The sequence below is a fragment of the Jaculus jaculus genome, chromosome 9 (genome assembly GCF_020740685.1).
Source record: "Jaculus jaculus isolate mJacJac1 chromosome 9, mJacJac1.mat.Y.cur, whole genome shotgun sequence".
Lineage (NCBI taxonomy): Eukaryota > Metazoa > Chordata > Mammalia > Rodentia > Dipodidae > Jaculus > Jaculus jaculus.
This window is the reverse complement of record NC_059110.1, coordinates 111,927,962-111,954,162: the sequence shown is the minus strand read 5'-3', so window position 1 is coordinate 111,954,162 and position 26,201 is coordinate 111,927,962. Positions and strand designations below refer to the sequence as shown.

The 26,201-nt window shown below is 47.3% G+C and overlaps 1 protein-coding gene and 1 non-coding gene across 2 annotated transcripts; one reads left to right on the top strand and one right to left on the bottom strand.

Annotated features, from left to right (window-relative positions):
* Positions 1-484: 484 nt before the first annotated feature.
* Positions 485-24,561, bottom strand: Psmd3 (proteasome 26S subunit, non-ATPase 3). Its single transcript, XM_004655460.2, has 12 exons — positions 23,968-24,561; positions 14,492-14,682; positions 13,046-13,183; positions 8,932-9,068; positions 8,291-8,481; positions 7,921-8,024; positions 2,932-3,046; positions 2,726-2,845; positions 2,507-2,610; positions 2,112-2,267; positions 1,027-1,077; positions 485-938 (listed from the first exon to the last, which is right to left on the bottom strand). Exons 1-12 carry the CDS (start codon positions 24,179-24,181, stop codon positions 861-863), a joined length of 1,599 nt encoding a protein of 532 aa, XP_004655517.1. The 5' UTR covers positions 24,182-24,561; the 3' UTR covers positions 485-860.
* Positions 15,078-15,183, top strand: LOC123463728. Its single transcript, XR_006639116.1, has one exon. It is a non-coding gene; the product is annotated as a U6 spliceosomal RNA (small nuclear RNA).
* Positions 24,562-26,201: the final 1,640 nt, after the last annotated feature.

The following is a 26,201-nucleotide window of genomic DNA, read 5'->3' as shown; positions in this document are numbered from 1 at the left end:
TCAGAGAAAGAGAGCATGTATGATTGTGGGTATGCCATGGCCTCTCCCACTGCTGTAAACTAACTTCAGATGTATGGGCCACTTTGTGCAACTGTCTTTATGTGGACCAATAGGCTTGGCAACCAAGAATATTTAAGCTGGGTTGTCACCCCAGCAACTCCCCAGCCCCCGTTTAGCCTCTTGAAGTCTAGATTCCTGATGTGAAGAACCAAGAGGCCAGAGTCTAATCCTTTGATAACAGATGTGGGGAAAGAGACCCAGACATTTAGTGCATCTGTCCAACATCTGACAGCCAGTTAGGTAAGAACAAAGCTGGCCCTCCCGACCCCAGATCTACTCCCCTTGCCTGCCTCCCAACAGAGCAGATGCACTGGGTCCTTTGATCGCACCTGGGGCTAGGACTCCACCACCAAGAAAAAGAGAACGTGGGCCCGTCAACAATGCAGCCCAGGACCACGGCACAGTAACTGATGTGATGCGCAAGGAGCTTTGGAGAACTTTTTATTGTTTAAAAATCATAATTGGAGTTTCAAAAAACATACAACCCAACATGTCCCAACTTCAGGCCCTAGTCCACACCCCAATCCATGGGTCTGTCCATCCCCTCCTGCTGCCCGTATCACTGGGCAGGACCCTGCCCTAGAAAGGCCGCCTGCAGGCCCTCTTGCCTGCGGTGTGCTGCGTCACCGGCTAGAGAGGGGCACCGGGGCGGGGGGATGACTCCCAGCACCTCTCACCCTGCAAGTATGCAGTCTGTGAGCTGTGTGTGGGAAAGGGGCCAGTTCCCTGGGCAGGGAAACCCCAAGGGGACAGACAAAAAGCCAGTCCCCACTTACCCCACCCCTCTCCAGCCCCCCAGTTCAAGGGAAGCTGTCGTCGTCGTCCTCGGCCATCTCCTTGGCAAACTCCAAGTCCTGCTGCTCTCGCTCGCGCCGCTCCTTGGGGACAGGAAGGTGAGGGTTTCCTCCAAGGCCCGGGGCCGCCGCCCGCCCGCCATGTACTTTCCCACCTCCCAAAGGAGCTCACCTCTGCAGACTCCAGGTCCTTGTTGTACGATTTCGGAGGAAAGCGCATGGCCTGCGAAGCAGAAGGAGAGCGGATGAAGACCTTGGGCAAGGTCTGCCAGAATGTGTCACTGCCACCCTCTTGTCTAGGTGGGAAGTGAGTTCTTACAGCACCAGATGGCAAAGGTGAGGATAGAAAATGTGGGGCAGTGGGCTGGGGAGAGGCGTGTGATCCTCTCCACTGCATAGCGGACTGAGGAGGAGAAGCTTCTTCCAGACTGAGGGACCCAGGGTCCTCATATGAAAAGGCCTGGCCTGAGGTCCATGGTACTAGTTTGGAGTTGGGGGAGTGTCAGGAGGTGGGGTGAACCCAAGAGCCGTCCATGTCCTGTGGGGTACGCTTCAGCAGATTTTTTTTTTTTTTTTTCGCGTTAGGGTCTCACTCTGGTCCAGGCTGACCTGGAATTAACTATGTAGTCTCAGGGTGGCCTTGAACTCACGGCGATCCTCCTACTTCTACCTCCCGAGTGCTGGGATTAAAGGCGTGAGCCACCATGCCCGGCACTTCAGCAGATTTTAAGCAAGGCAGCAATGCCCTTGGTTTTCTGATATAGAGGAGGCCAAGAAAAAACATTGGAGCCAAAAGCTAACAGCAAACTCAGTACCTGGTAGATGAGAAGGGTGTATAACCTTTTGGGAACCAGATGCCAGTCCTACGTTTTATACAGTTTCAAGTTCACCGTGCCTCCAGAGTGACTTCATTCAGCCTCACCCACCCCCACTGCAGGCCAGGCAGGTGGTGCCTCACCATCAGTTTCCCTGGCAGAGAGGCTCAATGACTCAACGAACCAGATGTGGAGCCTGTCTGGAGCTCCCACCTGCTCTTCCTTAGTGACCACATCCCTAAAAGCTACAGGAGAGCCATCGTGGTCCTGCCAGTGGCTGTGGAACCCTGGCAGAGCCGTGTGCCTGTGCCCTGCTCTGGCCATCAGTGATTTCACAGAGAGGCTGGGATTCGGCACTAATCAAGCCAGTCTTCCTTGAGGCACCTGCTGGGGAGAAAAGCAAACTATCAACTAGTCTCTTGCAGCAGCCAAGAGTGCTCACCTTCACAGACATGTTGTGGATGTCCAGGCAGAAGGAGATGCGCTGGTGGAAGGCCAGCTGGGGCTCCCGTGTGGAGTAGATGTCAATCATCTCCTTGGACTGGACATAGCCCTTCTCGTGGTTGATGCTGGCCTCAATAACACCGTCCCGGATAGCCTGAAGGTCCCCAAAGGAAGGAAGGGTCATCTTTTAAGTGACCCTCTGATCCCATCTAGTTCCTGTCTTCCTAACACTCTCATACCCACATCCATTCTCTTTCTGCCAATTTCCTGGTTTTGCTACAATTCCTGGCACTTTCTGGAGAGACTGGGCCACTGCTGTACCTATTTCCCTTCCATTCCTGCCCCCTGCCACAGGCGGGATGATGCCATCTTAGGCTCCTGGGGCAGCCCCACCTTGGCAACAATGAACTCTGCATCTTCTGGGCTATCCAGCTGAAGCTTCTGGGCGATGTCGGCCAGGGAGATGCGGGAATAGGAGAGGCTGATCATGCGGACACCTGGGAAGGAGCAGTGGCTATGGTGGACATGGACCCTCCACAGCCCACCTACCCCAGGCTGGTTCTGTCCTCGACAGGAGACCTGTCTAGATCCTGCTCAAACCCAAATCCACACCTGTCTTAATCACATTGTGCCTCAGTCGGATAATTAGGGTGTACGTCCCATCTGTTTGAAACTTTTCTCCAAACTGATCCAGGACCTGGTTAAACTTGGCTAGATTTCCTGTTCTGACAGCTGTGGAGGGATAACAATAGGTTAGTTGATGCAAACACACACACGTCAGAGATCACAGTGCAAGGATCTGGGAGAGACCAGCTCACCTTGGGTAAGAAGGAAGTAGGGCATGAGCGAGCGCTTGAGGGAAGGCTGGCGGAACTGCAGCCGGTCCGGGATCTCCCCCAGCAGCAGCTCCACCACGATCAGGAGCTTGTGCACCTGGAAGGGCAGCACTGTGATGAGCTCAGGGAGGTGCTGGCAGGGAATCAAAGCCTGGCCTTGCAGCCAGGAATTGGAACAACTAAACATGGGGCCACATGGAGCCCTCAGCTTAATCTCACCTTGATACAGAGCCAAGGCTGGTCTTGAATTTAGGATCCTCCTGCCTTTGCCTCCTGAGGAGCTGGGATTATAGGTATACCCAGCTATAGTCTATATTGGGATGTGACCCCAAGGAGACTGCCATGCTCCTGCAGGAAGCTGGGGAGCCGGGCAGCAGTAAGGATGGGAGAGGCAGTTCTGGTATTCTGGAGGGGCAGGCCCTCTTCCCAAAATGCACATCTTCCCCTTTCATCTTCCCAGGCTCCCTCACCAACAGCCCCATGGGAAAAGATCTCAGTCCAGCTCTCTGCTCCTTCCTGCCTCTAGGGTCTACCAGAGGAAACAACACTTACACTGCGTTTGAAAATGCTACAGTAGGCTGGGGATGTAGCTCGGGTGGTAGAGTTCTTGCTTGCCCAGCACGCATGAAGTCCTGGGTTCAAACTCCAGCATTCCATAACTCATGCATGGTGGAACAAGCCTACAATCCCAACACTTACTTGGGAGGTGGAGGTAGGAAGATCAAAAGTTCAAGTTTGGGGCTAGAGAGATGGCTTTTTAGCAGTTAAGACACGTGCCTGCGAAGCCTAAAGACCCATATATATATATATTTTTTTAAAGGAATTCTTTTTATTTATTTATTTGAGAGTGACAGACAGAGGGAGAAAGAGGCAGAGAGAGAGAGAATGGGCGCGCCAGGGCCTCCAGCCACTGCAAACGAACTCCAGAAGCGTGTGCCCGCTTGTGCATCTGGCTAACGTGGGTCCTGGGGAATCGAGCCTCGAACCAGGGTCCTTAGGCTCACAGGCAAGCACTTAACCACTAAGCCATCTCTCCAGCCCAAGACCCATATTTGACTCCCACATCTCCCATAAGCCATAAGGTGCACCAGGTGGCGCACGTGTCTGGAGTTCCAATATACTGGCTGGGGGCCCTGGCATGCCAATTCTCTTTCTCATTAAAAAACAAACAAACAACAACAACAACAACAAAAATAGGACTGGAGAGATGGCTCAGTGGATAACAGTGCTTGCTTTCAAAGTCTGCCAGCTAAGGTTAAACTCCTTAGTACCTGCACAAAGCCAACTGACAAGTGGTACATGCATCAGGAGTACAACTGCAGCAGCAATAGGCCCTGGCACGCCCACACTGTGATTCTCTCAAATAAATAAATACAAATATTTAAGTAAGATAAGCCAGGTGTGGTGGTGCACACCTTTAATCCCAGCACTCAGGTGGTAGAGGGAGGAGGATCACTGAGAATTTGAAGCCACTCTGAGACTACATAGTGAATTCCAGGTCAGCCTGGGCTAGAGTGAAACCCTACCTTGAAAAACTAAAAAACAAATAAAACAAAATAGGGCTGGACAGATGGCTTAGCAGTTAAGGCACTTTCTGGTAATGCCAAAGGACCTAAGTTCGATTCTCCAGGACCCACGTAAAGCCAGATGTACAAGTTGGTACATGCATCTGAGTGGCTAAGAGGCCCTGGTGTGCCCAGCCCATTCTCTCTTTATCGGTCTTTCTCTCTTTCGCTAATAAATAAATAAATAAATTAGAAAGATACTTTAAAGCTAGATGTGGTGGCACACACCTTTAGACCCAGTCTGGAGAGGCTGAGGTAGGAAGATTGCTGTGAGCTGCAGGTTAGCCTGGGCTAGTGAGACCTTACTTTGAAAAAAAAATTTTTTTTTTTTTAATTTACTTATTTGATAGAGAAAGGAGGGGAGAGATTTATTGTGCCAGGGCCTCTAGAAACTGCAAATGAACTCCAGTTGAATGTGCCACCTGTGCATCTGGCTTATGTGGGTCTTGGGAGAGTTAAACCTGGGTTCCTTTTTTAAAAAAAATTATTTATTTAAGAGTGACAGACAGAGAGAAAGAGGCAGATAGAGAGAGGGAGAGAGAATGGGCACGCCAGGGCCACCAGCCACTGCAAACGAACTCCAGACATATGCGCCCCCTTGTGCATCTGGCTAATGTGGGTCCTGGGGAATTAAGCCTTGAACCGGGGTCCTTCGGCTTCACTGGCAAGCGTTTAACCGCTAAGCCATCTCTCCAGCCCAAACCTGGGTTCTTTGGTTTTGCAGGGAAGCACCTTAACCATTAAGCCATCTCTCCAGGCCCCCCCGCCCCCCAACTTTAGTGTGACCTACACTGTAAGCAATCTACCATACGCTCACATGGCCCATGTGGCCGTAAAGGCATTCCTTTGTGTGAGAATCCTACCCACTTTTCAAATTTGAAGTTCAATTATTTGACCCAAATCAAATCTTTCAATCTTTCTATCTTTCTTCTTTCTTTCTTCCTTCCTTCCTTCCTTCCTTCCTTCCTTCCTTCCTTCCTTCCTTCCTTCCTTCCTTCCTTCCTTCCTTCTTTCTTTCTTTCTTTCTTTCTTTCTTTCTTTCTTTCTTTCAGAGCAACAGACACAGAGAGAAAGACAGATAGAGGGAGAGAGAGAGAGAATGGGTGTGCCAGGGCTTCCAGCCTCTGCAAACGAACTCCAGACGCGTGCGCCCCCTTGTGCATCTGGCTAACGTGGGACCTGGGGAACTGAGCCTCAAACCGGGGTCCTTAGGCTTCACAGGCAAGCGCTTAACCACTAAGCCATCTCTCCAGCCCCCAAATTACATCTTGCTGAATTTCTACCAGAAACAGAATGAATCTCCACTGCAATGATCCAGTCACTGAAGAAGCTCTCGCTTGTTCCCTAACAGGGCAGCAGGGAGACAGACACTTTAAGTAAGGCAGGTACAGAGGCTCTGTAACTTTACATGGGCCCACACATGCTTGAGTCAACATCTTTAACCCTGTAATGTCGTCTCTAAGAAATGCCATTGTTGTAGGTAGGCTGGCTCCCACCTGTCATCCCAGCATTTTGGAGGCTAAGGCAGGACTGGCATGAGCTGGAGGCCATCTTGGGCTACAACGTGAGTTCCAGGTTGACTGGATCTAGAGTGGGACCCAGCCTCGCGCAAAACAACAAAAGACAGTTGCTCACTGACTCCCACTGCTGAGCCTGATCACTTCTCTCAGTTCTAACTCAAAAACATCTTTTTTCCTTTCTATCTCTTCTTTGGATGTCAGCCCCAAATCCAAGCATGCTTGTTCTGGCACTTTTTTTTCTACCTTTTTCTTAACAAGTCTTCTTTGCCTTACTTAAGAAAAAAAAAAAAAAAAAGGAGGGGCTGGGGAGATGGCTCAGCAATTAAAGGTGCTTGCTTGCAAAGCCTGGGGACCAGGTTCAATTCTCCAGTACCCACGTAAAGCCAGATATATACAGAGTGGCACATGCCCCTGGAGTTGGTTTGCAGTGGAAGAGGTTCTGGTGCCCATATTCTCTCTGTGCTCCCAAATAAATTTAAACATATAGACAGATATAGATATATAGATGTATTTTTTATTTTTATTATTTATTTGAGAGCGACAGAAAGAGACAGAGAGAGAGGGAATGAATGGGTGCGCCAGGGCTTCCAGCCACTGCAAACAAACTCCAGATGCGTGCGCCCCCTGTGCATCTGGCTAACATGGGTCCTGGGGAATTGAGCCTTGAACCAGGATCCTTAGGCTTCACAGGTAAGCGCTTAACCGCTAAGCCATCTCTCCAGCCCTAGATGTATTTTTTAAGTCATTTCCACCAGGCATGGTGGTATATACCTTTAATCCCAGCACTCGGGAGGCAGAGGTAGGAGGATCACCAAGAGTTCAAGGTCATCCTGAGACTTCATAGTGAACTCCAGGTCAGTCTGGGCTAGAATGAAACTCTACCTCGAAAAACAAAAAACAAACAAACAAAAAAAAGAAAAAAGCCATTTCCATTCTTCTTTTCTTTTCTTTTTCTTTTTTTTTTTTTTTTTTGGTTTTTCGAGGTAGGGTCTCACTCTGGTCCAGGCTGACCTGGAATTAACTCTGTTATCTCAGGGTGGCCTTGAACTCATGGCAATCCTCCTACCTCTGCCTCCCGAGTGCTGGGATTAAAGGCGTGTGCCACCACGCCCAGCTGCCATTTCCATTCTTTAGTCCCATCCCCATTGTGCTGAATTCCAATGTTAGCACTCAGCAAGTTTCTTGGTGCCTGATTACTTGCAAGTAACCAAGGGTTGTATAGTGTATCGGAACCTACTACCTTATAAAGTTCTGGATTTTCTGCCACAGACAAGCTTCATCCCAGGTATGTGAGGGGCTCAGGATCTAGGCTCATGCCTGAGATAATTTTATTTTATTTTTTTGGTTTTGAGGTAGAGTCTCACTCTATCTTAGGCTGACCTGGAATTCTCTATAGAGTGTCAGGGTAGACTCGAACTCACAGCCATCCTCCTACCTCTACCTTCTGAGTGCTGGGATTAAAGGCGTGTGCCACCACACCCGGTGATAAATTATTTGAGACAGAGAGGAAGAGAGAGAATGGATGCCCCAGGGCCTCTAGCCATTATAAACAAACTCCAGATGCATGTGCCACCATGTTCATCTGGCTTACGTGAGACTTGGAGAATCGAACTTGGTTCCTTAAGCTTCGCAGACATGTGCCTTAACTGCTAAGCCATCTCTCTAGCCCTGAGATAATCTTAAGAAGTGTTGGGGTATCAGGAATATTCTACACCCATTTCCCAAGGAGCATACTTGGACCATAAGCTGGCAGGGGAGCACAGCAGCAAGTTCCAAGCTGCAGGTGTGAGCCTCTGGGTAAGGAAGCGTAAGGAAGCCCAACTGCCCTCAGAGGGAACTGACGCGGTACCAGAGGAGGAGATGAGCAAGGGGCACACGCAGCTCACCGTCTGTTTGAAGCCCACAGCCGTGTGCTGCGGGGCCTTGCGGAGAGCATTGGTCATTGTTCTCCGGGCCTCAGAGTACTCCAACTGGATGGCTTTGATTCGCCCTGGGGATGGAGGAAAGGAGAGAGGGTCAACGAATGTGTCATCCACCTCCCTAGCAAACAAACCCCACTGGGAGATGGCTTTAGAATATTCTGGACTACCCTGCACTCCTGACCATTATTAGGTTACTCCAGGTATGGGCCAGTCCTTTTACCTGGTCCCTCACATGTTTGGGGTGATTGTTGTCTATGTCAAATGGACCAACCCCGAGAAGGTCTGCACCACCAAGCCCAAGCCACCTCCTGTTTTGTGGGCGGCCTCTGCTCACCTGTGTAGTAGAGGTACCTGGCCCACTCGTTGTTGTTGGCCTGCTCAGGGAATACGGACTTGGACACCAGCTTCTCAGCCTGGTCATACAGGCTGTAGTGCAGGTAATTCCGCAGGAGGAGGTTCAACAGGGTGGCCTGCCCGTCCGCGTCATGCCGGAGGGTGGCTGTCCGCAGCCGGGCATGCAAAAAGCTTTGAGGAGGAAAACAGCAATGTCAGAAGCCTCAACTCCCAAGTGTGAACTGTTTCTGAGGTGAGATGGGGGAATGAGTGGGGGTGGGTCAGGTCAGGTGTTAGGAGCCATGATGAGGCCCTTGGCTTCTCCTTGGAGAGAGAGGGAGGGAGCAGCTGCAGGTGTGATCAGAAAGTTCAAATGCTTCGAGACTATTCTTCCAACCCCTCAACTTTCCCCTCAGTTCTTCCTTGCTGTGGGGTGACAGGAAGAACCAGGGAATAGTTAACAGCCCAGAGATTATCTCCATTTCTCACATAGGATCACCCCTCCCACAGGCCAACATATCAGCCATTACCCCCATAATCTGCTGTGCATCTCACACCACCAGTTCACTGCCCTCTACAGGCCCACGGTTCTGTGGCAGTGTCGACCATGCCAAGGGCCTCGGGGCACACTCAGCCCCGTACCTGCGCACCACGTCCAGCTTGTCTAGGAACTCATAGACCCGGGCGTGGTAATAGTAACACTTTGCAGCCACCAAGTCCAGAGCCCTGCGGTTCTGAGTGCTGATCTTCTGCATCAGGTCATCTGAGATTTTCTGTGCCTGGTGAGGGTGGGGAGGAAAGAGAATCAAATGCAGGTCCTTAAGAGGTTAGACATGTAATTATCACAAGCCAACAAACGATTCCTGTTCTAGCTATGGATCCAAGGAAACTGGAACCATGTTCACATAAAAGCCCATCACAGAAGGCTGGAGTGATGGCTTAGAGGTTAAGGTGTTTGCCTGCAAAGCCAAAGGATCCCGGTTCAACTCTCCAGGACTCACGTAAGCCAGATGCACAGGGGGCGCATGCATCTGGAGTTTGTCTACAGTGGCTAGAGGCCATGGCATGCCCATTGTCTCTCTCAAATAAATAAATACGACTAAAGTTTTTTTTAAAAAGCCCATCACAGGACTGGCAAGATGGCTTAGTAGTTAAGATGCTTTCCTGAAAACCTAAAGGACACAGGTTCGATTCCCCAGGACTCACATAAAGCCAGATGCACAAGGGGGTGCATTCATCTGGAGTTTGCAATGGCTGGAGGCCCTGGTGTGCATCCTCTCTCTCAAATAATAATTTTGTTAAAAAAAGCATATCACAAATGTTATTAACCACATCATTCAAAACAACTAGAAGATAAGCTGGGTGTGGTGGTGCACACCTTTAATCTCAGCACTTGGGAGGCAGAGGTAGGAGGATTGCCATGAGTGGTACAAAATGGCACATGTAGGGCTGGAGAGATGGCTTAGCAGTTAAACACTTGCCTGTGAAGTCTAAGGACCCTAGTTCAAAGCTCGATTCCCCAGGACCCACAAAAGCCAGATGCACAAGGTGGCGCACGCATCAGGAGTTCATTTGCAGTGGCTGGAAGTCCTAGTGTGTCCATTCTCTCTTTCTCTCCTTACACATAAATAAATAAAATAAAACTGGGCATGGTGATGCATGCCTTTAATCCCAGAACTTGGGAGGCAGAGATAGGAGGACTGCCATGAGTTCAAGGCCACTTTGAGACTACACAGTGATTTCCAGGTCAGCCTGACTTAAGAGTGAAAACCTACCTCAAAAAAAAATAAAATAAAATAAAACAAACAAATAAATAAAATATTAAAAAACAAAAACAAAGAATGGGGCTGGAGAAGATGGCTTAGTGGTTAAGGCACTCGCCTGCAAAGCCAAAGGACTCCGGTCCGATTCTCCAGGACCCATGTAGTAAGCCAGATACAGGAGACACATGCATTTGGAGTTTGTTAGCAGTGGCTGGAGGCCCTGGCGTGCCCATTCTCTCTCTCTCTCTCTTAATACCTCTTTAAAAGAAGGAGGAGGAGGAGGGATAAATATACAGGTATGGTGGCAGATGCCTGCAATTCTCGTACTTGGGAAGCTAGGAGAGGAGGATCTCAAACTTGAGCACAGCTTAGGCACAGAGTGAGTTCTAGATCACCCTGGACTACAGTGAGGCCCTACCATGAAAACAGCAACAAAAGCTAAAACTGAAACTGAACTGAGCTGAAAACATGGCTCAGCAGGTCAAGTGCTTGCTGGACGAGCAACAGGGCTTGAGCTCGGACCTCGTGGCCTGCAGCCTCAGTTCTGCGGGCCGGGCTGCCAGCAGAGTCACTGACGTTTGCAGGACTGAAAAACAGCAGCTCCAGGCTCAGGGAGAGATTCGGTCTCAAGAAGACAAAGCACAGGAGAACAGAGAAGGACACCTGGCAGTCTCCTTTGGCCTCGCACACATGTGTATGGGGCCTGCTCATGTGTACACACAGGTGCATGCACACTATACATACACATATCACACACACATGTCAATTGACAAATAAGGGCTGGAGAGATGGCTTAGCGGTTAATGCACTTGCCTGCAAAGCCAAAGGACCCAGGCTCAACTCCCCGAGGCTCACGTAAGCCAGATGCACAGGGTGGTGCATGTGTCTGCAGCTCATCTGCAGAGGCAGGCCTGGTGTGCCCATTCCCCCCATTCATTTCTTTGCTTGTAAAAAGTTTTTTTTTTTTTTTTTTTTTTTTTTTTTTAAAGCAGCTGATAGGGCTGGAGAGATAGCTTAGCTGTTAAGGTGCTTGCCTGCGAAGCCTAAGCACATACTCATATCTTCAGGTCCAGTATAGCCAGATGCACAGTGATGCAAGCATGCAATGTCACACATATGCCACAAAGGGGTGCACATATGTGGAGTTTTTTTCAGTGGCTGAAAGATCCTGGGGTGCCCATTTTCGTTTTCTCACTTGAAAATAAAATAAAATAAAGTAGCTAATAAGCCAGGTGGGGTGGCACAAGCCTTTAATCCCAGCACTTGGGAGGCAGAGGTAAGCGGATTGCTGTGAGTTTGAAGCCAGCTTGGGACTAGAGTGAATTACAGATCACCCTGGGCTAGAGCGAGACCCTACCTTGAAAAGCAAAACAAAAACAAAAAGTAGCTGATATATACATATACATATATAGAGATATCACTCTAGCTGAAGCTGGCTTTGAGCTCATAGCGAGCCTCCTACCTCAGTCTCCTGTGTACCGGGTGTACAGGCCCGCTCCATTGCACCCAGCTTCACACTGTGTGAGACAGGGTCTCACGCCACTAAAACTAGCCTTAAGCTTCTGAGGTATCCTGCTTCTACCACCTGGGTGCTGGGATTGAAGATGTATACTACGATGCCCAGGTTTCCTGTCTTACTTTATTTGGTTTATTCATTTATAGTCTATGTAGCTCAGGCTGGCCTCAAACTTGCAGCAATTCTCCTGCCTCAGCTTCCTGAGGTGCTGGAATTATAAAGTGTATCACCACCACACTTGGCTTACCTGCCATTTCTTTTCTGTTTGTTTTGAGACAGAGTCTTGCTACGCAGTCCATGCTGGACTTGATGTTTTGTCTATCCTCCTGTCTCAGCATCCTGAGTGCTGGGATTATATGCCTAACTTGGGGGAGGACAGGTTTTTTTTTTTTTTTTTTTTTTTTTTTTTTGCTGTTGTTGTTTTTTAAGTTAGGGTCTCACTCTAGTCTGGGCTGACCTGGAATTCACTATGTAACCTCAGGGTGGCCTTGAACTCACGGCAATACTCCTACCTCTGCCTCCCAAGTGCTAGGATTAAAGATGTACGCCACCACACCTGGCTTGTTTTGTATTTTTGTTGTTGTTGTTTAGAGGTAGGGTTTCACTCTAGTCTAGGCTTACCTGGAATTCACTATGCAGCCTCAGGGTGGCCTCAAACTCACGGCGATCCTCTTACCTCTACTTTCCGAGTGCTGGGATGAAAAGTGCATGCCACCATGCCCAGCTGTTTTGTATTTTTTAAAAAAATATTTTATTTTTTATTTATTTAACCACTAAGTTATCCCCCTAGCCCCTGGTTTTTTTTTTTTTTTTTTTGGTTTTTTGAGGTAGGATCTCACTCTAGCCCAGGCTGACCTGGAATTCACTATGGAGTCTCAGGGTGGCAATCCTCCTACCTCTGCCTCCCAAGCGCTGGGATTAAAGGTGTGCACCACCACACCCGACTGTTTTGTATTTTTTTAAAAAATATTTTATTTATTAGAGAGGCAGACAGAGAGAAAGAATGGGTGCAGCAGGGCATCCACCTACTGCAAATGAACTCCAGATGCATGTGTCACCTTGTGCATCTGGCTTATGTGGGAACTAAGGGAAGCAAGCCTGGGTCCTTAGGCTTCTCAGGCAAGCACCTTAACAGCTCAGCCATCTTTTCAGCTCTTGTTTTGTATTTTTGAGGTATGGTCTAGTCCAGGCTGACCTGAAACTCACTTTGTAGTCCAGATCAGCCTCAACCTAATTTGCAACTTGCTGCTTCAGACTCCTAAGTGCTGGAATTAAAGGCATGCCTGGCAAACAGTAGTTTTTCTTACTGCCTCAGCCTCCTGAATGTTAGGATTAAAGATGTGAGCCATCATACCCAGTTGGGGGACAGTTCTTAACAACATAGTAATCTCGTCCATTTCTTCAGTGGCGCTAATCTCTCTCACAGACCTCCCACGTGCTTGGGGTATGTTCACTGCCCCCACTGAGTCCTGGGTACCTCTCTGTAGCGCTTGCTGTTCATCAGGAAGATAACCACGAGGAGTTGGAGATAGGCTTCCACTTCAGGTAGGAGGGGAGCTGATGCAGCCTTGCCAGTGCGTGGGCGGAACTGTAAATCTGCTTCTGTGTCCATGGGCTAGGAAAGGACAGTTACCGTGGGAAAGTTCACCATAGCAATCCACCAAGAATTCACCGAGTACTCACTACATGTTTCATTGTACATTAACTGAGTGACTATTAGGTGCCAAGATTTTGATAGGTGCTAAGTATATAAAAATAAAGACACAGTCTTTCATGAGGAAGTCAAGGAGGTTGACAATAGAACCGAGGTTTCCAGGGTCACAGACTTCTTTACAGACATCGTGGGAATAGAAGGGATAACTTAAGGACTCTTCAAAGAGCCCATGACATAAGTAGAGATGAAACCACGACACCTGGAATCACTACAAATCCTATCAGACAGGGCTTATAAAATGACGTTAATTCTAAAGACTGAATTAAGAATATTGAGACATGAAAAAAATTTGGGGAGAAAAATGAAATTTAGGAAGACTGACATATATGAAATAGTTCTTTTTAATCTGGTTACTGACAGTGGAAGGAATAATGTATAAATAAGCCTCCCAAATAACCATATTTGGTGAATTTAAGAGACTGTGAAGGTTAGAAACCATGGGGCTGGGCGTGTGTTCCCCTTTCACAGACAACAAACTCTTCACTGTTCTAGCTCCAGCACTCTCTGAGGATTTGCCTGGATCGAACATACTGAGAACAGAGGACTTTTGGGAGATGCAGGTGGCGGGAAGGTCCAGGAGGTTTGAGGAGGCTGAGGCCTGCACTGTGCCTATGAACGATGAGTGATGAGAATTTCACAGCTCCAAAAGAGAAGAAAAGCTCTCTCCTGGAACAGAGACCAAAACCATCATCAAAGTGGCTTCATCAGCATCCACTTGGTGCCAGGCGCTGTTCTAAGAGCTTTCTCCATGCTTCTCCCTCCTCCTGATCTAGCCACCACATCCAACAAACGAAGAGAGTGAGGCACAGGCAGGTTAGGCTGCTGCCCCACAGGTAGAGTTTAGATTCAAACTCAACCTGAACTCTGAAACCTGTGCACTTAGACAATGTTCAATAATCCTCCACAGGGAAGCTTGGAGGCAAAAAGCCACACTCTGCTAGGACTAAGGAGATGTCACACAACCCAAGAACAGGCTGTGTGTTGGGAGACGGTGAGAAATGAGCGTGATTAGGAAGACCTGGATCCTGACTTAGAACACCACAGAGAAGGATGGTTCCCTTGTTACCAGGCAAGTAAGCGCTCAAGAAGGCGGTTCTGGGCTTATTGATCACATGTTACAGCAGGTACTGAGATAGGTGTGGGGATGGAAACAGTTCTGTCCGGACAGTCTCAGGCCAGGCCCACACCCTTTAAGTTGATCTGACTTACCTCTTCTAGGAAGGTCAGCAAGAAGTCTCTTGTGGCATTATTTGAGGTGAAGAAGCCATGCACAGCCTTATACAGGACATAGTGGTTTAGGCGGCGTGACGTGGAAGGCAGCATCCGCAAGGCCCTCAGCACAAACCGTGGCTCCTTGCCTGAAACAGCCTTTTCAAGCTGCTTCACATGCTCCTTGATGTCTGCAGAGAAGCAGAAAAGAAAAATGTGTTATTATCACCACCTATTCCCCCACCACTCTGGACAAGCAGGCCTACAAAAGCCTCTAATAAGAGGCAGAATGTGCCATCACCACTTTCAGCCCAATAGGATACAGCAATATTTATGAGTTTGTTACACTGATTTTCAGACATAAGCAAAAATATAGTTGGTGCAAGGGAATGGGGTAGAGTATGACAGAGAGAAGAAAGAAAGAAAGCAGGGTGTGGTGACGCACGCCTTTAATTCCTAGCACTCAGGAGGCAGAGGTAGGTGGATCACCACAAGTTCGATGCCTCCCTGAGACTACATAACCAATCCCATCAGCCTGGGCTACAGAGAGACTCTATCTCAAAAAAAAAAAAAAAAAAAAAAAAAAGTGCTGGCTTCGGCAGCACATATACCAAAATTGGAACGATACGGGAAGATTAGCATGGCCCCTGCGTAAGGATGACACGCGCATTTGTGAAACATTCCATATTTTTTCTGATGGCTGCCCCCACAATGCACGACCCACAATACCCATGGGGATGACAGGCATTCCCAGTGAGGAGGGTCCCTCTGGAGGGACAGGGATGAGGGTTTGGATGGTACCACCATGTGCTATTTACATACTGAGTATGTCAACAACTAATAGAAATGAAAAAGAGTGAGAAATAAAAGTAGAAAAAAAAACATGAAGACTTCTTTCAAAATAGGAAAAGACACCCTAAACATTAACAATGGAGAAATCTCACACAGGCACAAACACAGGGGACGGATGAACATGACTTCACCGAAAACAGTCTTGATGGGCTGGAAAGATGGTTTAGCAGTTACGGCACTTGCCTGCAAAGCCTAAGGACCCAGATTTGATTGCTTAGTACCCAAGTAAACCAAATGCACATGGTGGTGTATGCATCTAGAGTTCATTTGGAGGCCCTGGCACACCAATTCTCTCTCTATATATCTATCTACCTCTTTCTCTCTTGCTCTTATAAATAAATAATATTTTTTTAAAAAAGTTTTTTGAAGCTGGGCATGGTGGCACACGCCATTAATCCCAGCATGTGGGAGGCAGAGGTAGGAGGACTGCCATGAGTTCAAGGCCACCCTGAGACTACAGAGTGAGTTCCAGGTCAGCCTGAGCTAGAGTGAAATCATACCTTGGAAAAAAAAAAAGTCTTTTGAGTAACTATGCCAACAAAGGGAAAAGATTTGCGGCAAATTAAAAGAGCTTATATACATGGCTAAGAGAAATTACTGCCATAATTTCAAAATGAAAACAGATACAAACAGATATAATCAGAAGACAATTTGCTAGAAAACATGATGACTGTATTTTGTTAGTATCTGAATAACGCAAGTGAAAATTTTCATACTACTGAATTAGCAATATTTAAAAAATGAGCCAGGTGTGGTGGTACATGCCTTTAATCCCAGCACTCAGGAGGCAGAGGTAGAAGGATCATTGTGAATTCAAGGCCACCCTGAGATTACATAGTGAATTCCAGGTCAGCCTGGACTACAGTGAAACCCTACCTCAAAAAAACCAAAAATAAATATAAAAATCAATAAAATCAGGGCGGGAGAGATGGCTTAGTGGTTAAGGTGCTTGCCTGCAAAGCCTAAGGACTCAGGTTCAATTCTCCAGAACCCATATAAGCTAGATGCAGAAGGGGGTGCATGTGTTAGGCTTTACAAACAAGCACCTTTGACTGCTGAGTCATCTCTCTAGCCCAGATGTTCTTTTACTAAACTGTGGCTTTTGCAGTGGATGGAGGCCCTGGTGTGCCCATTCTCTCTCTATCTGCCTCTGTCTCTCAAATAAATAAAATAAATAAAATATTAAAATATCAGCCAAGCATGGCAGCATACCTTTAATTCAAGCACTAGGGAGGCAGAAGTAGGAAGCCTGCTGAGTTCGAGGTCACCCTGAGATTACATAGTGAATTTCAAGTCAGCCTGGGCTACAGTGAGACTCTATCTCAAAAACAAAAAAAACAAAACAAACACACACACACCAGGGCTGAGGAAATGGTTTAGGGCTTACCTGTGAAGCCTAAGGACCCTGGTTCGAGGCTCAATTCCCCAGGACCCATGTTAGCCAGATGCATTAGGGGGCATATGCATCTGGAGTTCGTTTGCAGTGGCTGGAGGCCCTTGCACACTCATTCTCTCTCTGCCTCTTTCTCTCTCTGTCTGTTGCTTTCAAATAAATAAATAAAAAAGCTGGCAGTGGTTGTGCACGCCTTTGATCCCAGTACTGGGGGTGGGGGAGAGGTAGGAGAACTATCATAAGTTCAAAGCCACCCTGAGTACATGGTGAATTCCAGGTCAGCTGGGGGCTAGAATGAAACCCTAACCTGAAAAATAAAAACCAAAAATAAATAAATAAAGCCACAGGTTAGTAAAAGAACATCTGGGCTAGAGAGATGACTCAGCAGTCAAAGGTGCTTGTTTGTAAAGCCTGACAATCTGGGCTCAATTTCCCAGAACCATGTAAAGCCAAATGCACAAAGTGGCACCACACTTTGTAGTGAGTGGCAAGAGACCCTGGTACTCCCATCCATCCATTCATCCATCCATCCATCCACTCACCCATCCATCCTCTCCCCCCTTGTAATAAATTAAAATATATTTTTAAAATATATTTTATTTTAACTTATTTATTGAGAGAAAGAGAGAAGAAAGAGAAAGAGAGTTTGGGAGCACCAGGGCCTCTCAGCAATGCAAAGTAACTTCAGACGCATACGCCACTATGTACATCTGGCTTATGTGGGTTCTGGGAAGTTGGCCTTGGGTCATTAGGCTTCTCAGGCAAGCACCTTAACCAGTAAGCCATCTTTCCAGCTCCCCACTCAGAAAAAAAAATTTTTTGGTTTTCAGAGGTAGGGTCTCACTCTAGCCCAGCCTGACCTAGAATTCACTATGTAGTCTCAGAGTGGCCTTGGACTCAGTTATCCTCCTACCTCTGTCTCTGAGTGCTGAGATATAAAACGTATACCACCACCCGGCCCCAAAAATATTTTTAGAAAAGGACATTCTATGAGTCTAAAGTAAATCAGTAGATTTTTCTGAACCTAATAACTACAAATGCTCACCTCTTTTTTTTTGGTGTTGTTCATTTTCCAAGGTAGGGTCTTGCTGTAGCTCAGGCTGACCTATGCAGTCTCAGAGTTGCCTCAAACTCATGGGTCTCCTCTACCTCTGCCTCCCAAGTGCTGGATTAAAGCTGTGTGCCACCATTCCCGGCTGTTCAACTCTTTTAACTCAGGTTTACAAATTCTGGGAATCTAAACTTAAGAAATAATTACAGTGGGCTGGAGAGCTGGCTTAGTGGTTAAGGCACTTGCCTGTGAAGCCTAAATCCCTGGTTCAACTTTCCAGATCCCACATAAGCCAGACGCACAAGGTAATACGAGTGTGCAAGGTCGCATATGCACACAAGATGGCACACGCCTCTGGAGTTCAATGTAGTGGCTGGAGGCCCAGGTGTGCCAATTCTCTCTCTCATTAAAAAAAGAAAGAAAGAAAGAAAGAAAAGAAAGAAAGATTACAGAGCTGGAGAGATGGCTTAGTGGTTAAGGCATTTGCCTGCAAAGCCTAATGACCAGAGTCCTATTCCCTAGCACCCATGTAAAGCCTGATGCACAAAGGGGCTGATGTATTTGGAATTCACATGCAGTGGTTAGAGGACCTTTGGCATGCCCATTCTCTCTGTCTCTCTTTTCTCTATCTCTTTCTTTTTGCAGATAAATAATTTTTTAATAATTATTTTTAAAATATTTTTATTTATTTATTATTTTTGAGAGATAGAGAAAGAGAGAGAATGGGTACACCAGGGCCTTTCAGCTGCTGTGAATGAACTCCAGACACACGTGCATGTGTGACACTGCACACTTGTGTCACTTTTTGTGTCTGGCTACATGTATCCTGGGAATTCAAACAAGCATCCTTGGGCTTTGCAGGCAAGCGCCTTAACCACTAAGACATCTCTCCAGTCCTAAATAATTAAAAAAATATTTTATTCATTTGAGAAAATGAGAAAGAAGCATAGAAAGAGAGAGAGAGAGGGACAGAATGGATACACCATGGCCTCTAGCCTTGCAAACAACTCCAGAAGCATGTACATCTGGCTTATGTGGGTCCTGGGGAATTGAACCTGGGTCCGTTGGCTTTGTAGGCCTTAACTGCTAAGCTATCTCTCCTGTCCAATTTTTTATTTTTCAAGGTAGGGTGTCACTCTAGCCCAGGCTGACCTGGAATTTACTATGTAATCTTAGGGCAGCCTCGAATTCCCAGTGATCCTCCTACCTCTGCCTCCCAAGTGTTGGGATTAAAGGAGTGGACCACCATACCTGGAAATAAAAATATTTTTTGAAGAAAGAAATAATTAGGAGGTAGAAGGATTGCCGTGAGTTCAAGGCCACCCTGAGAGTACAGTGAATTCCAGGTCAGCCTGCGCTACAGTGAAACCCTACCTGGAGGGAGGGGAAGGGGGGGGCTGGAGAGATGGCTTAGCGGTTAAGTGCTTGCCTGTGAAGCCTAAGGACCCTGGTTCAAGGCTCGATTCCCCAGGACCCATGTTAGCCAGATGCATGGCGCAGGGGGAGAGGGGGTAGATGGCACACGTGTCTGGAGTTCATTTGCAATGGCTGGAGGCTCTGGCATGCCCATTCTCTCTCTTTCTCTATCTGCCTCTTTCTGTCTGTTCCTCTCAAATGAAAGAAAGAAAGGAAGGGAGGGAGGGAGGGAGGGAGAAAGAAAGAGAGAAAGAGGGCTGGAGAGGTAGCTTACCAGTTAAGGCACTTGCCTGTAAAGCCAAAGACTCATGTTTGACTCTCCAGATCCCACGTAAGCCAGATGCACAATGACACAAGCGCTCAACGCTGCACATGCGCACAAGTCTGGAGTTCGATTGTAGCACCTCTCTCTCTCATGCATGTGCATAAAAACAAAAGACCAGTCTGTTGGGGTTGCCTCAAAATTTTTATTTTATTTATTTTGGTTTTTCGAGGTAGGGTCTCACTCTAGCTCAGGCTGACCTGGAATTCACTATGTACTCTCAGGGCGGCCTTGAACTCACAGCAATCCTCCTACCTCTGCCTCCCAAGTGCTGGAATTAAAGGTGTGCGCCACCACGCCCAGCTCTAATTTTTTGTTTTTAAAGATAATAATAATTAGCAAAGCCTGTTGGCCCATGTTCACCCCCCCCCCCCAGTATCCACGTAAAGCCAGATACACAATGTGGTGTATGTGTCTGGAGTTCTTCGTTTACAGCAGCAAGAGGCCCTGGCATGTGCAAACTCTCTCTCAAATTTATTTATCTTTTAAAAGAAAAAAAAAACAAAAAAAGAAAAATACAAATGAAAAATAAAAAAAAATTTATTTATCTTTTAATTTTTTTATTGACAACTTCTATGCTTACAGACAATAAATCATGATACTTCCCTCCTCCTCCCTCCCCCATTTTCCCCTTCACGATTCTGCTGTCCATCATATCCCCTCCCTCTCTCTGTTGGCCCCTCTTTTAACTTGATGTCATCATCTTTTTCTCCTCTTAATGAGGGTCTTGTGAAGGTATTGCTAGGCACTGTGAGGTCATGGATATCGAGATCGAGGCCAATTTCTGTCTGGGTAGTTGTATTGTAAGGAGTGGTGCCCTTCCTTTGGTTCTCACAATCTTTCTGCCACCTCTTCTGCAATGGACCCTGAGCCTTGGAGTATTTTTTTTTAAATTTTTTTTTTTTGAGGTGTGTCTTGCTCTGGCTGGGAATTCACTATATAGTCCTGAACTGGCCTTGAATTCACAGCCATCCTCCTACTTTGGTCTCCTGAGTACTGGGATTAAAGGCGTGCCCACCACGCTTGGCTACATGAGACATCTTTAATCATGCCCTCCCAGGCTCAGGGAACACTACAGAAGAGGCATGGAAATAATGTACGAGCCACAGGATGGGAGACGTGTTTGAAATGCTGTCCTCTGGACATGAAGTAGCCATTGTAGTTATGAACTCATAGTGACTGTCATTGCCTGCATAATATTGGGCCCACCAATGTTTCATCAGGGGTAATAGAGGGCAAAACAAACAAATAAGCAGAGACATCAGGGCTGGAGATTGCTCAGTGGTTAAGGCACTTGCCTGCAAAGCCTAAGGCTTTGTGTTTGATTCACCAGTACCCATGTAAAGCCAAATGCATAAGGTGGCACATACATCTAGAGTTCATTTACAGTGGCTAGAGGCTCTGGCATGCCCATTCTCCTCCTCTCTCAAATAAAATAAAATAAAATAAAATGGGCTGGAGAGATGTCTTAGAGGTTAAGGCACTTGCTTGTGAAGCCAATGGACCCAGGTTCAATTGCCCAGAAACCATGTAAGACAGATGCACAAAGTGGTGTGCCCATTCTCTCCCTCTCTTTGCCTCTCTTAAATAAATAACATTTAAAAGATTTAAAAAAACAAAAATTTGGGCTGGAGAGATGGCTTTGCGGTTAAGCACTTGCCTGTGAAGCCTAAGGACCCTGGTTCGAGGCTCGGTTCCCCAGGATCCACGTTAGCCAGATGCACAAGGGGGTGCACACATCTGGAGTTCGTTTGCAGTGGCTGGAAGCCCTGGTGTGCCCATTCTCAATCTCTCTCTCTCTCTCTCTGTCTCTTTCTCTCTCTCTCTCTGTCACTCTCAAATAAACAAATAAATAAATAGTGAACAAAACAAAAATTTGCCGGGTGTGGTGGTACACACCTTTAATCCCAGCACTCGGGAGGCAGAGGTAGGAGGATCGCTGAGAGTTCGAGGCCACCCTGAGACTCCATAGTGAATTCCAGGTCAGCCTGGGCAACGGTGAGACCCTACCTCGAAAAACCAAAAAAGACATCAGAGGGAGGGAATTAACATGGAATATTTTTCTATAATCATGTAAAATGCTAATAAAAATTTAAAAAAAAGAGACATCAAACTAGAAGAGGGACTTGCTGAAAAGTAGGAGCATTCCATGAAAAGGGAATGAGGGAAGGGAACAAAGGGTCACTGGGGCTGGCCAAAAAACCATAAGCTTCAGGTTCAGCGACAGACCCCACCTCAAGGAAGTAAGCTAAAAGGATAGAGGAGGACACTGGACAGCCTCCTCTGGCCTCTGCATATGTGCACACAGGCACACGCGTTTACACACACATACGTACACGTATGCTCATATCACACACATAAAGCATACAACACACAAACAAGAAAAAAAAACGGCACAAAGGCCATATGTGCACAGCTATTTAAAACAGCAAGAAAATGAGAAAAACAATGTGTAGCAGTAAGAGAATACCATCAGGTGGCAGTTTATTAGTCACCTTTGTAAATGAAGCACTTAGCACAGGGCGTCTGGGACACACTGATCACAAATAGTAATGGCTGATAGCTACGGAGGGCTTACTATATTCTTACCATGTGGAGGGCACAGTTCTTAGCATTTTAATGTTCACAACAACCTAATAAGGTAGGTAACACTACTAACCATATATATATATACAAGCTAATTCCAGAGCTTGTACTCTTTTTAAAATAGTTCTGTGTATGTATATGGTGGGGGGATGGAGAAGGTATGAATGAACATGGCCACATCAAAGTCTCTTGCAGCTGGAAAGAAATGCCAGAAACACGTCCCATTTTGTGCATCTGGCTTTATGTGGGTAATTGAGGAATTGAACCCAGGCCTGCAGGCTTTACATGCAAACACTTTTAACTGCTGAGACAACTCTCCAACGCTAGAGTTTGTACTCTTAATTTTATTTATTTGCAAGGGGGTGGGGGAGCTCAGCGATTAAGGCACTTGCCTGCAAAGCCTAAGGACCTTAGTTCAATTCCCCAGTACCCAGGTAAAGCCAGATGTACAAGGTGGCGCATGTGTCTGGAGTTCATTTGCAGTGACTAGAGGCCCTGCCATGTCCATTCTCTGTCTCTTTCTCATAAATGAATAATAAATAACATTTTTTAAAAAGAATGATCAGCTGGGTGTGGTGGCACACACCTTTAATCCCAGCACTCTAGGGGCATTGGTAGAAGGATCGCTGAGAGTTAGAGGCCACCCTGAGACTACATAGTGAATTCCAGGTCAGCCTGGGCTAGAAGACCCTTACTTGAAAAAAAAAAAAAAAAGAAATAAAAAATGATCATGAAATATTAAAAAAGTTAACTCCAGTTGAGTTTTTTCCCCCTATGATTTTAGAATTCTATTTCCAAAATTTCTACAATGACACAAACTACAATAAAATACTGTTTATAATAAACACACACACACACACTCACACACAAATGCAGGTAATGTTGAGAGACATTTCTGCAACTGGCTATGGTTACTTTAGGCAAAAGGACATGTATTCTGTATCGATTCTGTTGTCAACTTTAGAGTAGGAGCTACTGGAGTCACACTACCATCCCCGGTGCACCACGCAGGAGCACAGCTTTGCTGACCTCCACCTTCAAGGTAGTTCCTGATGGAGTTAAGAGAGAACCCAGTGAGTAGCCTGGCTCCATTTGACCTGGATCCCAGAAAACAGCACCAGGATCCCAGTGAGAAGCTCTCACCCCACCCACACCTAATGTGTTCAGAAGGCTCTAAGAGGAAAAGTATAAACTGCAACTTGGAGGAACAAAAGGATGAAAAGAAAACTCAAGGGGACAAAGGGGTTGAACTCAAAGAAGGATGACTAAAGTTCGGAGTTGAAAGTGTGTTTTGTTGAACCCCTTCAGAAACACAGGGAATGAGGACCTAGAGGGACAGAGGATATGGAAACAACATAATAGGTACAAATGGCTCTTCAGGGAGTTTGTTAGAGGACAGCCAGGCCAACGGAAACCTTTTACAAATACTTATAGGGGAAAGTGCTATCTGTTACCCGAGTGCCTTTTATAGACACCAGTACAAACGCTGGTAATTTACAGAAATCAATCACTTATTGGAGGCGTTAGAATCAAACATCCTGCACATGGAGAAGGAGGTGGCGGCGGGGGAACGGGGGGGGGGGAGATTATGTGAGTCCCCAAGGCTCAGTAGGACCTAGATGCAACCCCAGGTGGTGGGGACCGGATGGAAAAGGCTGCAGAAAAGGCTCAGTACCGGGGCTGGGGTCCAGACTGTCGGGCTAGTTAGTGGTGGCGGGCACTCCGGATCCCAGACCCCCTCGACTACACTCAAGGAACCGGAGCTGGCGGAGGCTGCGCTAGGGTCCCAGGTAAGAAGCCGCCAACACCCGGGCTGCTGTCACCAAGACCCCAGCCCCGACCCGGGTTCCCCGTACCTTCCAAGGTGACAGTGTCCAGCTCTCGCTGCGAGTGCTCAGCCGTCGCCGCCTTGCCGTCTCCCTCCCCCGCGGAGCCGCTACCCGCGGCTGCCTCCTCTTTCATCTCCACATCCTGGGGGGCCGGAGGCGGTGGTGGTTCTTGTTCACCTCCGCCCGGCGGTGGCTTTGCCTTGTCGCCACCTCGGCGCCGCGCCGAGCCCTCCTGCTTCATGGCACCGGGCGGCGGGGAGGGGGGAAAGGAATCGAGGCCTAGTCCGGGAAGCGAGGCCGGAGCCTCGCGTAAACCCTCACACCAGGGACCAGGCACCGAGCCGGGCCTGCACACGAGCGCGGGCTCGCGTCGGGCCGCACGATGACCGAGCAGCTGCAAACTCCTTCCCGGCGCTGGGTCTTCTGGGAAATGCCAGGCCCGATGGGCCGATGGCCGAATCAACAAAGGGGAAAGAAGTCAACAGCCGAGGTGCAGGATGGATGTAGATCTTCCAGGAAGGAGTGAGGAGGAGTCAGAAAGCATTTGTGGGGTTTTCTTTGAAGTGCTTAATAAGGTTGACTTCCTTTTTTTAATCTTCCTGTCGCGTGCATTTCCTTAGATGTCCGCGAGAGGCTCCCACCTAAGTTACCGCAGACTCTTCTAAGAACACCCCAAACAGCATGGAGTGAGTAGGGCCTATCAAAGCGCGGAGCCGGATGACGTCACGAGTTGCCGGGCAGGTTTTGCGCCCAAATTGGCTCAGTTTGCCTCGGGCAAAAAGAGCCAGGCTCGCGCTCAAAGCCCAGGTACTTCCAGCACTAAGGAAAAAGAGGCTGGGGAGGAGGGAACTGAAAGTAGGCTTTTGGACCTAAAATAAACTGAGGGTCTAGGGAGATGGCTCAGCAGTTAAAGGCGATTGCTAACAAAGCCTGCCCACCCGGGTTCAATTCCCCAGCCCAGCCAACCACATAAAGCTGGACAGGCATTCATCACAGCGGCAAAAGAACCTAGTGCACCGCCCCCAACACACACAAGTGCAAATGAATGGATGAATAAATAATTTTAAAGTATTTTACTTATTTACTTATTTGAGAGAGAGAGGAGAGAGAGGGAATGGGCGTGCCAGAGCCATAAGCCACTGCAAAAGATTTTTTTTTTTTCCAGGTAAGGTCTCACTCTAGCCCAGGCTGGCCTGGAATTCACTATGTAGTCTCAGGCTGGCCTTGAACTCATGGTGATCCTCGTACCTCTGCGGCCCGAGTGCTGGGATTAAAAGCGTGCGCCATCACGCCTGTCTCAGCCACTGCAAAAGAAATCCAGACGCATGCGCCATCTTGTGCACTTGGCTTACTTGGGTACTGGGGAATCAAACCAGGGTCCCTAGGGTTAGCAGGCAAGCGCCATAACTGCTAAGCCATCTCTCCAACCCCTAAATAATTATAAGTAGAACACGCTGGTGTACCTTAAATCCCAGCACTCACGAGACTCAGGTAGGAGATCCAGGTCAGCCTGTGCTACATTGAGACACTACCTCGAAAAAAGCACAACAAAAACCCACAAATAAATAAAATAAACAGCTAAAATTCTATGGTATAGGACCCTGACTTCCTTGTCAAACTTTTGCTTAGTGCTGGAAATAAGGAATATAATTTCTGCAACATGAAAGTGTAGATGGAGGAAGGTTGCATTTGTGAAGAATCACTCCAGTTTAACAGTAAGAGTTAAGGCCCAGGACAGGCACATGGTGGGATTGTTTAAAAAAAATATTCAGCTCAAGAAGGTAGTATAGGGGCTGGAAAGATGGCTTAGCAGTTAAGGCATTTGCCTGCAAAGCTTAAGGACCCTGGCTCAATTCCTCAGAACCCACATCAAGGTACATGCACAAGGTGGTGTATGCATCTGGCATTGGTTTGTAGTGGCTAGAGATCTTGGTGAACCCCTTCTCTCTGTGCCTCTTTCTCTCTCTTATAAGTAAATAAAATTTGGGCCGGACAGATTGTTTAGCAGTTAAGGCATTTGCCTGCAAAGCCAAAGGACCTTGGTTCAGTTCCCCAGGATCCACGTAAGCCAGATGCACAAGGTGGCGCATGCATCTGGAATTTGTTTGCAGTGGCTAGAGGCCCTGGCACACCCATTCTCACCCTCCCTCCCTCTCTCTCTCTCTCTCTGCCTCTTTCTCTCTTGCTCTCTCAAATAAATAAATAAAATTAAAAATAAATAAATAAAAATTTTAAAAATGTAGTGTATGGGGGCTGGAGTC

Excerpts from the sequence above, each read along its gene's own strand:
- Psmd3 (XM_004655460.2), bottom strand. The coding sequence starts at position 24,181 with ATGAAGCAGGAGGGCTCGGCGCGGCGCCGAGGTGGCGACAAGGCAAAG. Across the intron at positions 9,069-13,045 it reads ACAGCAAGCGCTACAGAGAG|GCACAGAAAATCTCAGATGA; the intron begins GTACCCAGGACT and ends CACCCTCACCAG. Across the intron at positions 2,268-2,506 it reads CAGAGTTCATTGTTGCCAAG|GCTATCCGGGACGGTGTTAT; the intron begins GTGGGGCTGCCC and ends GGGGACCTTCAG.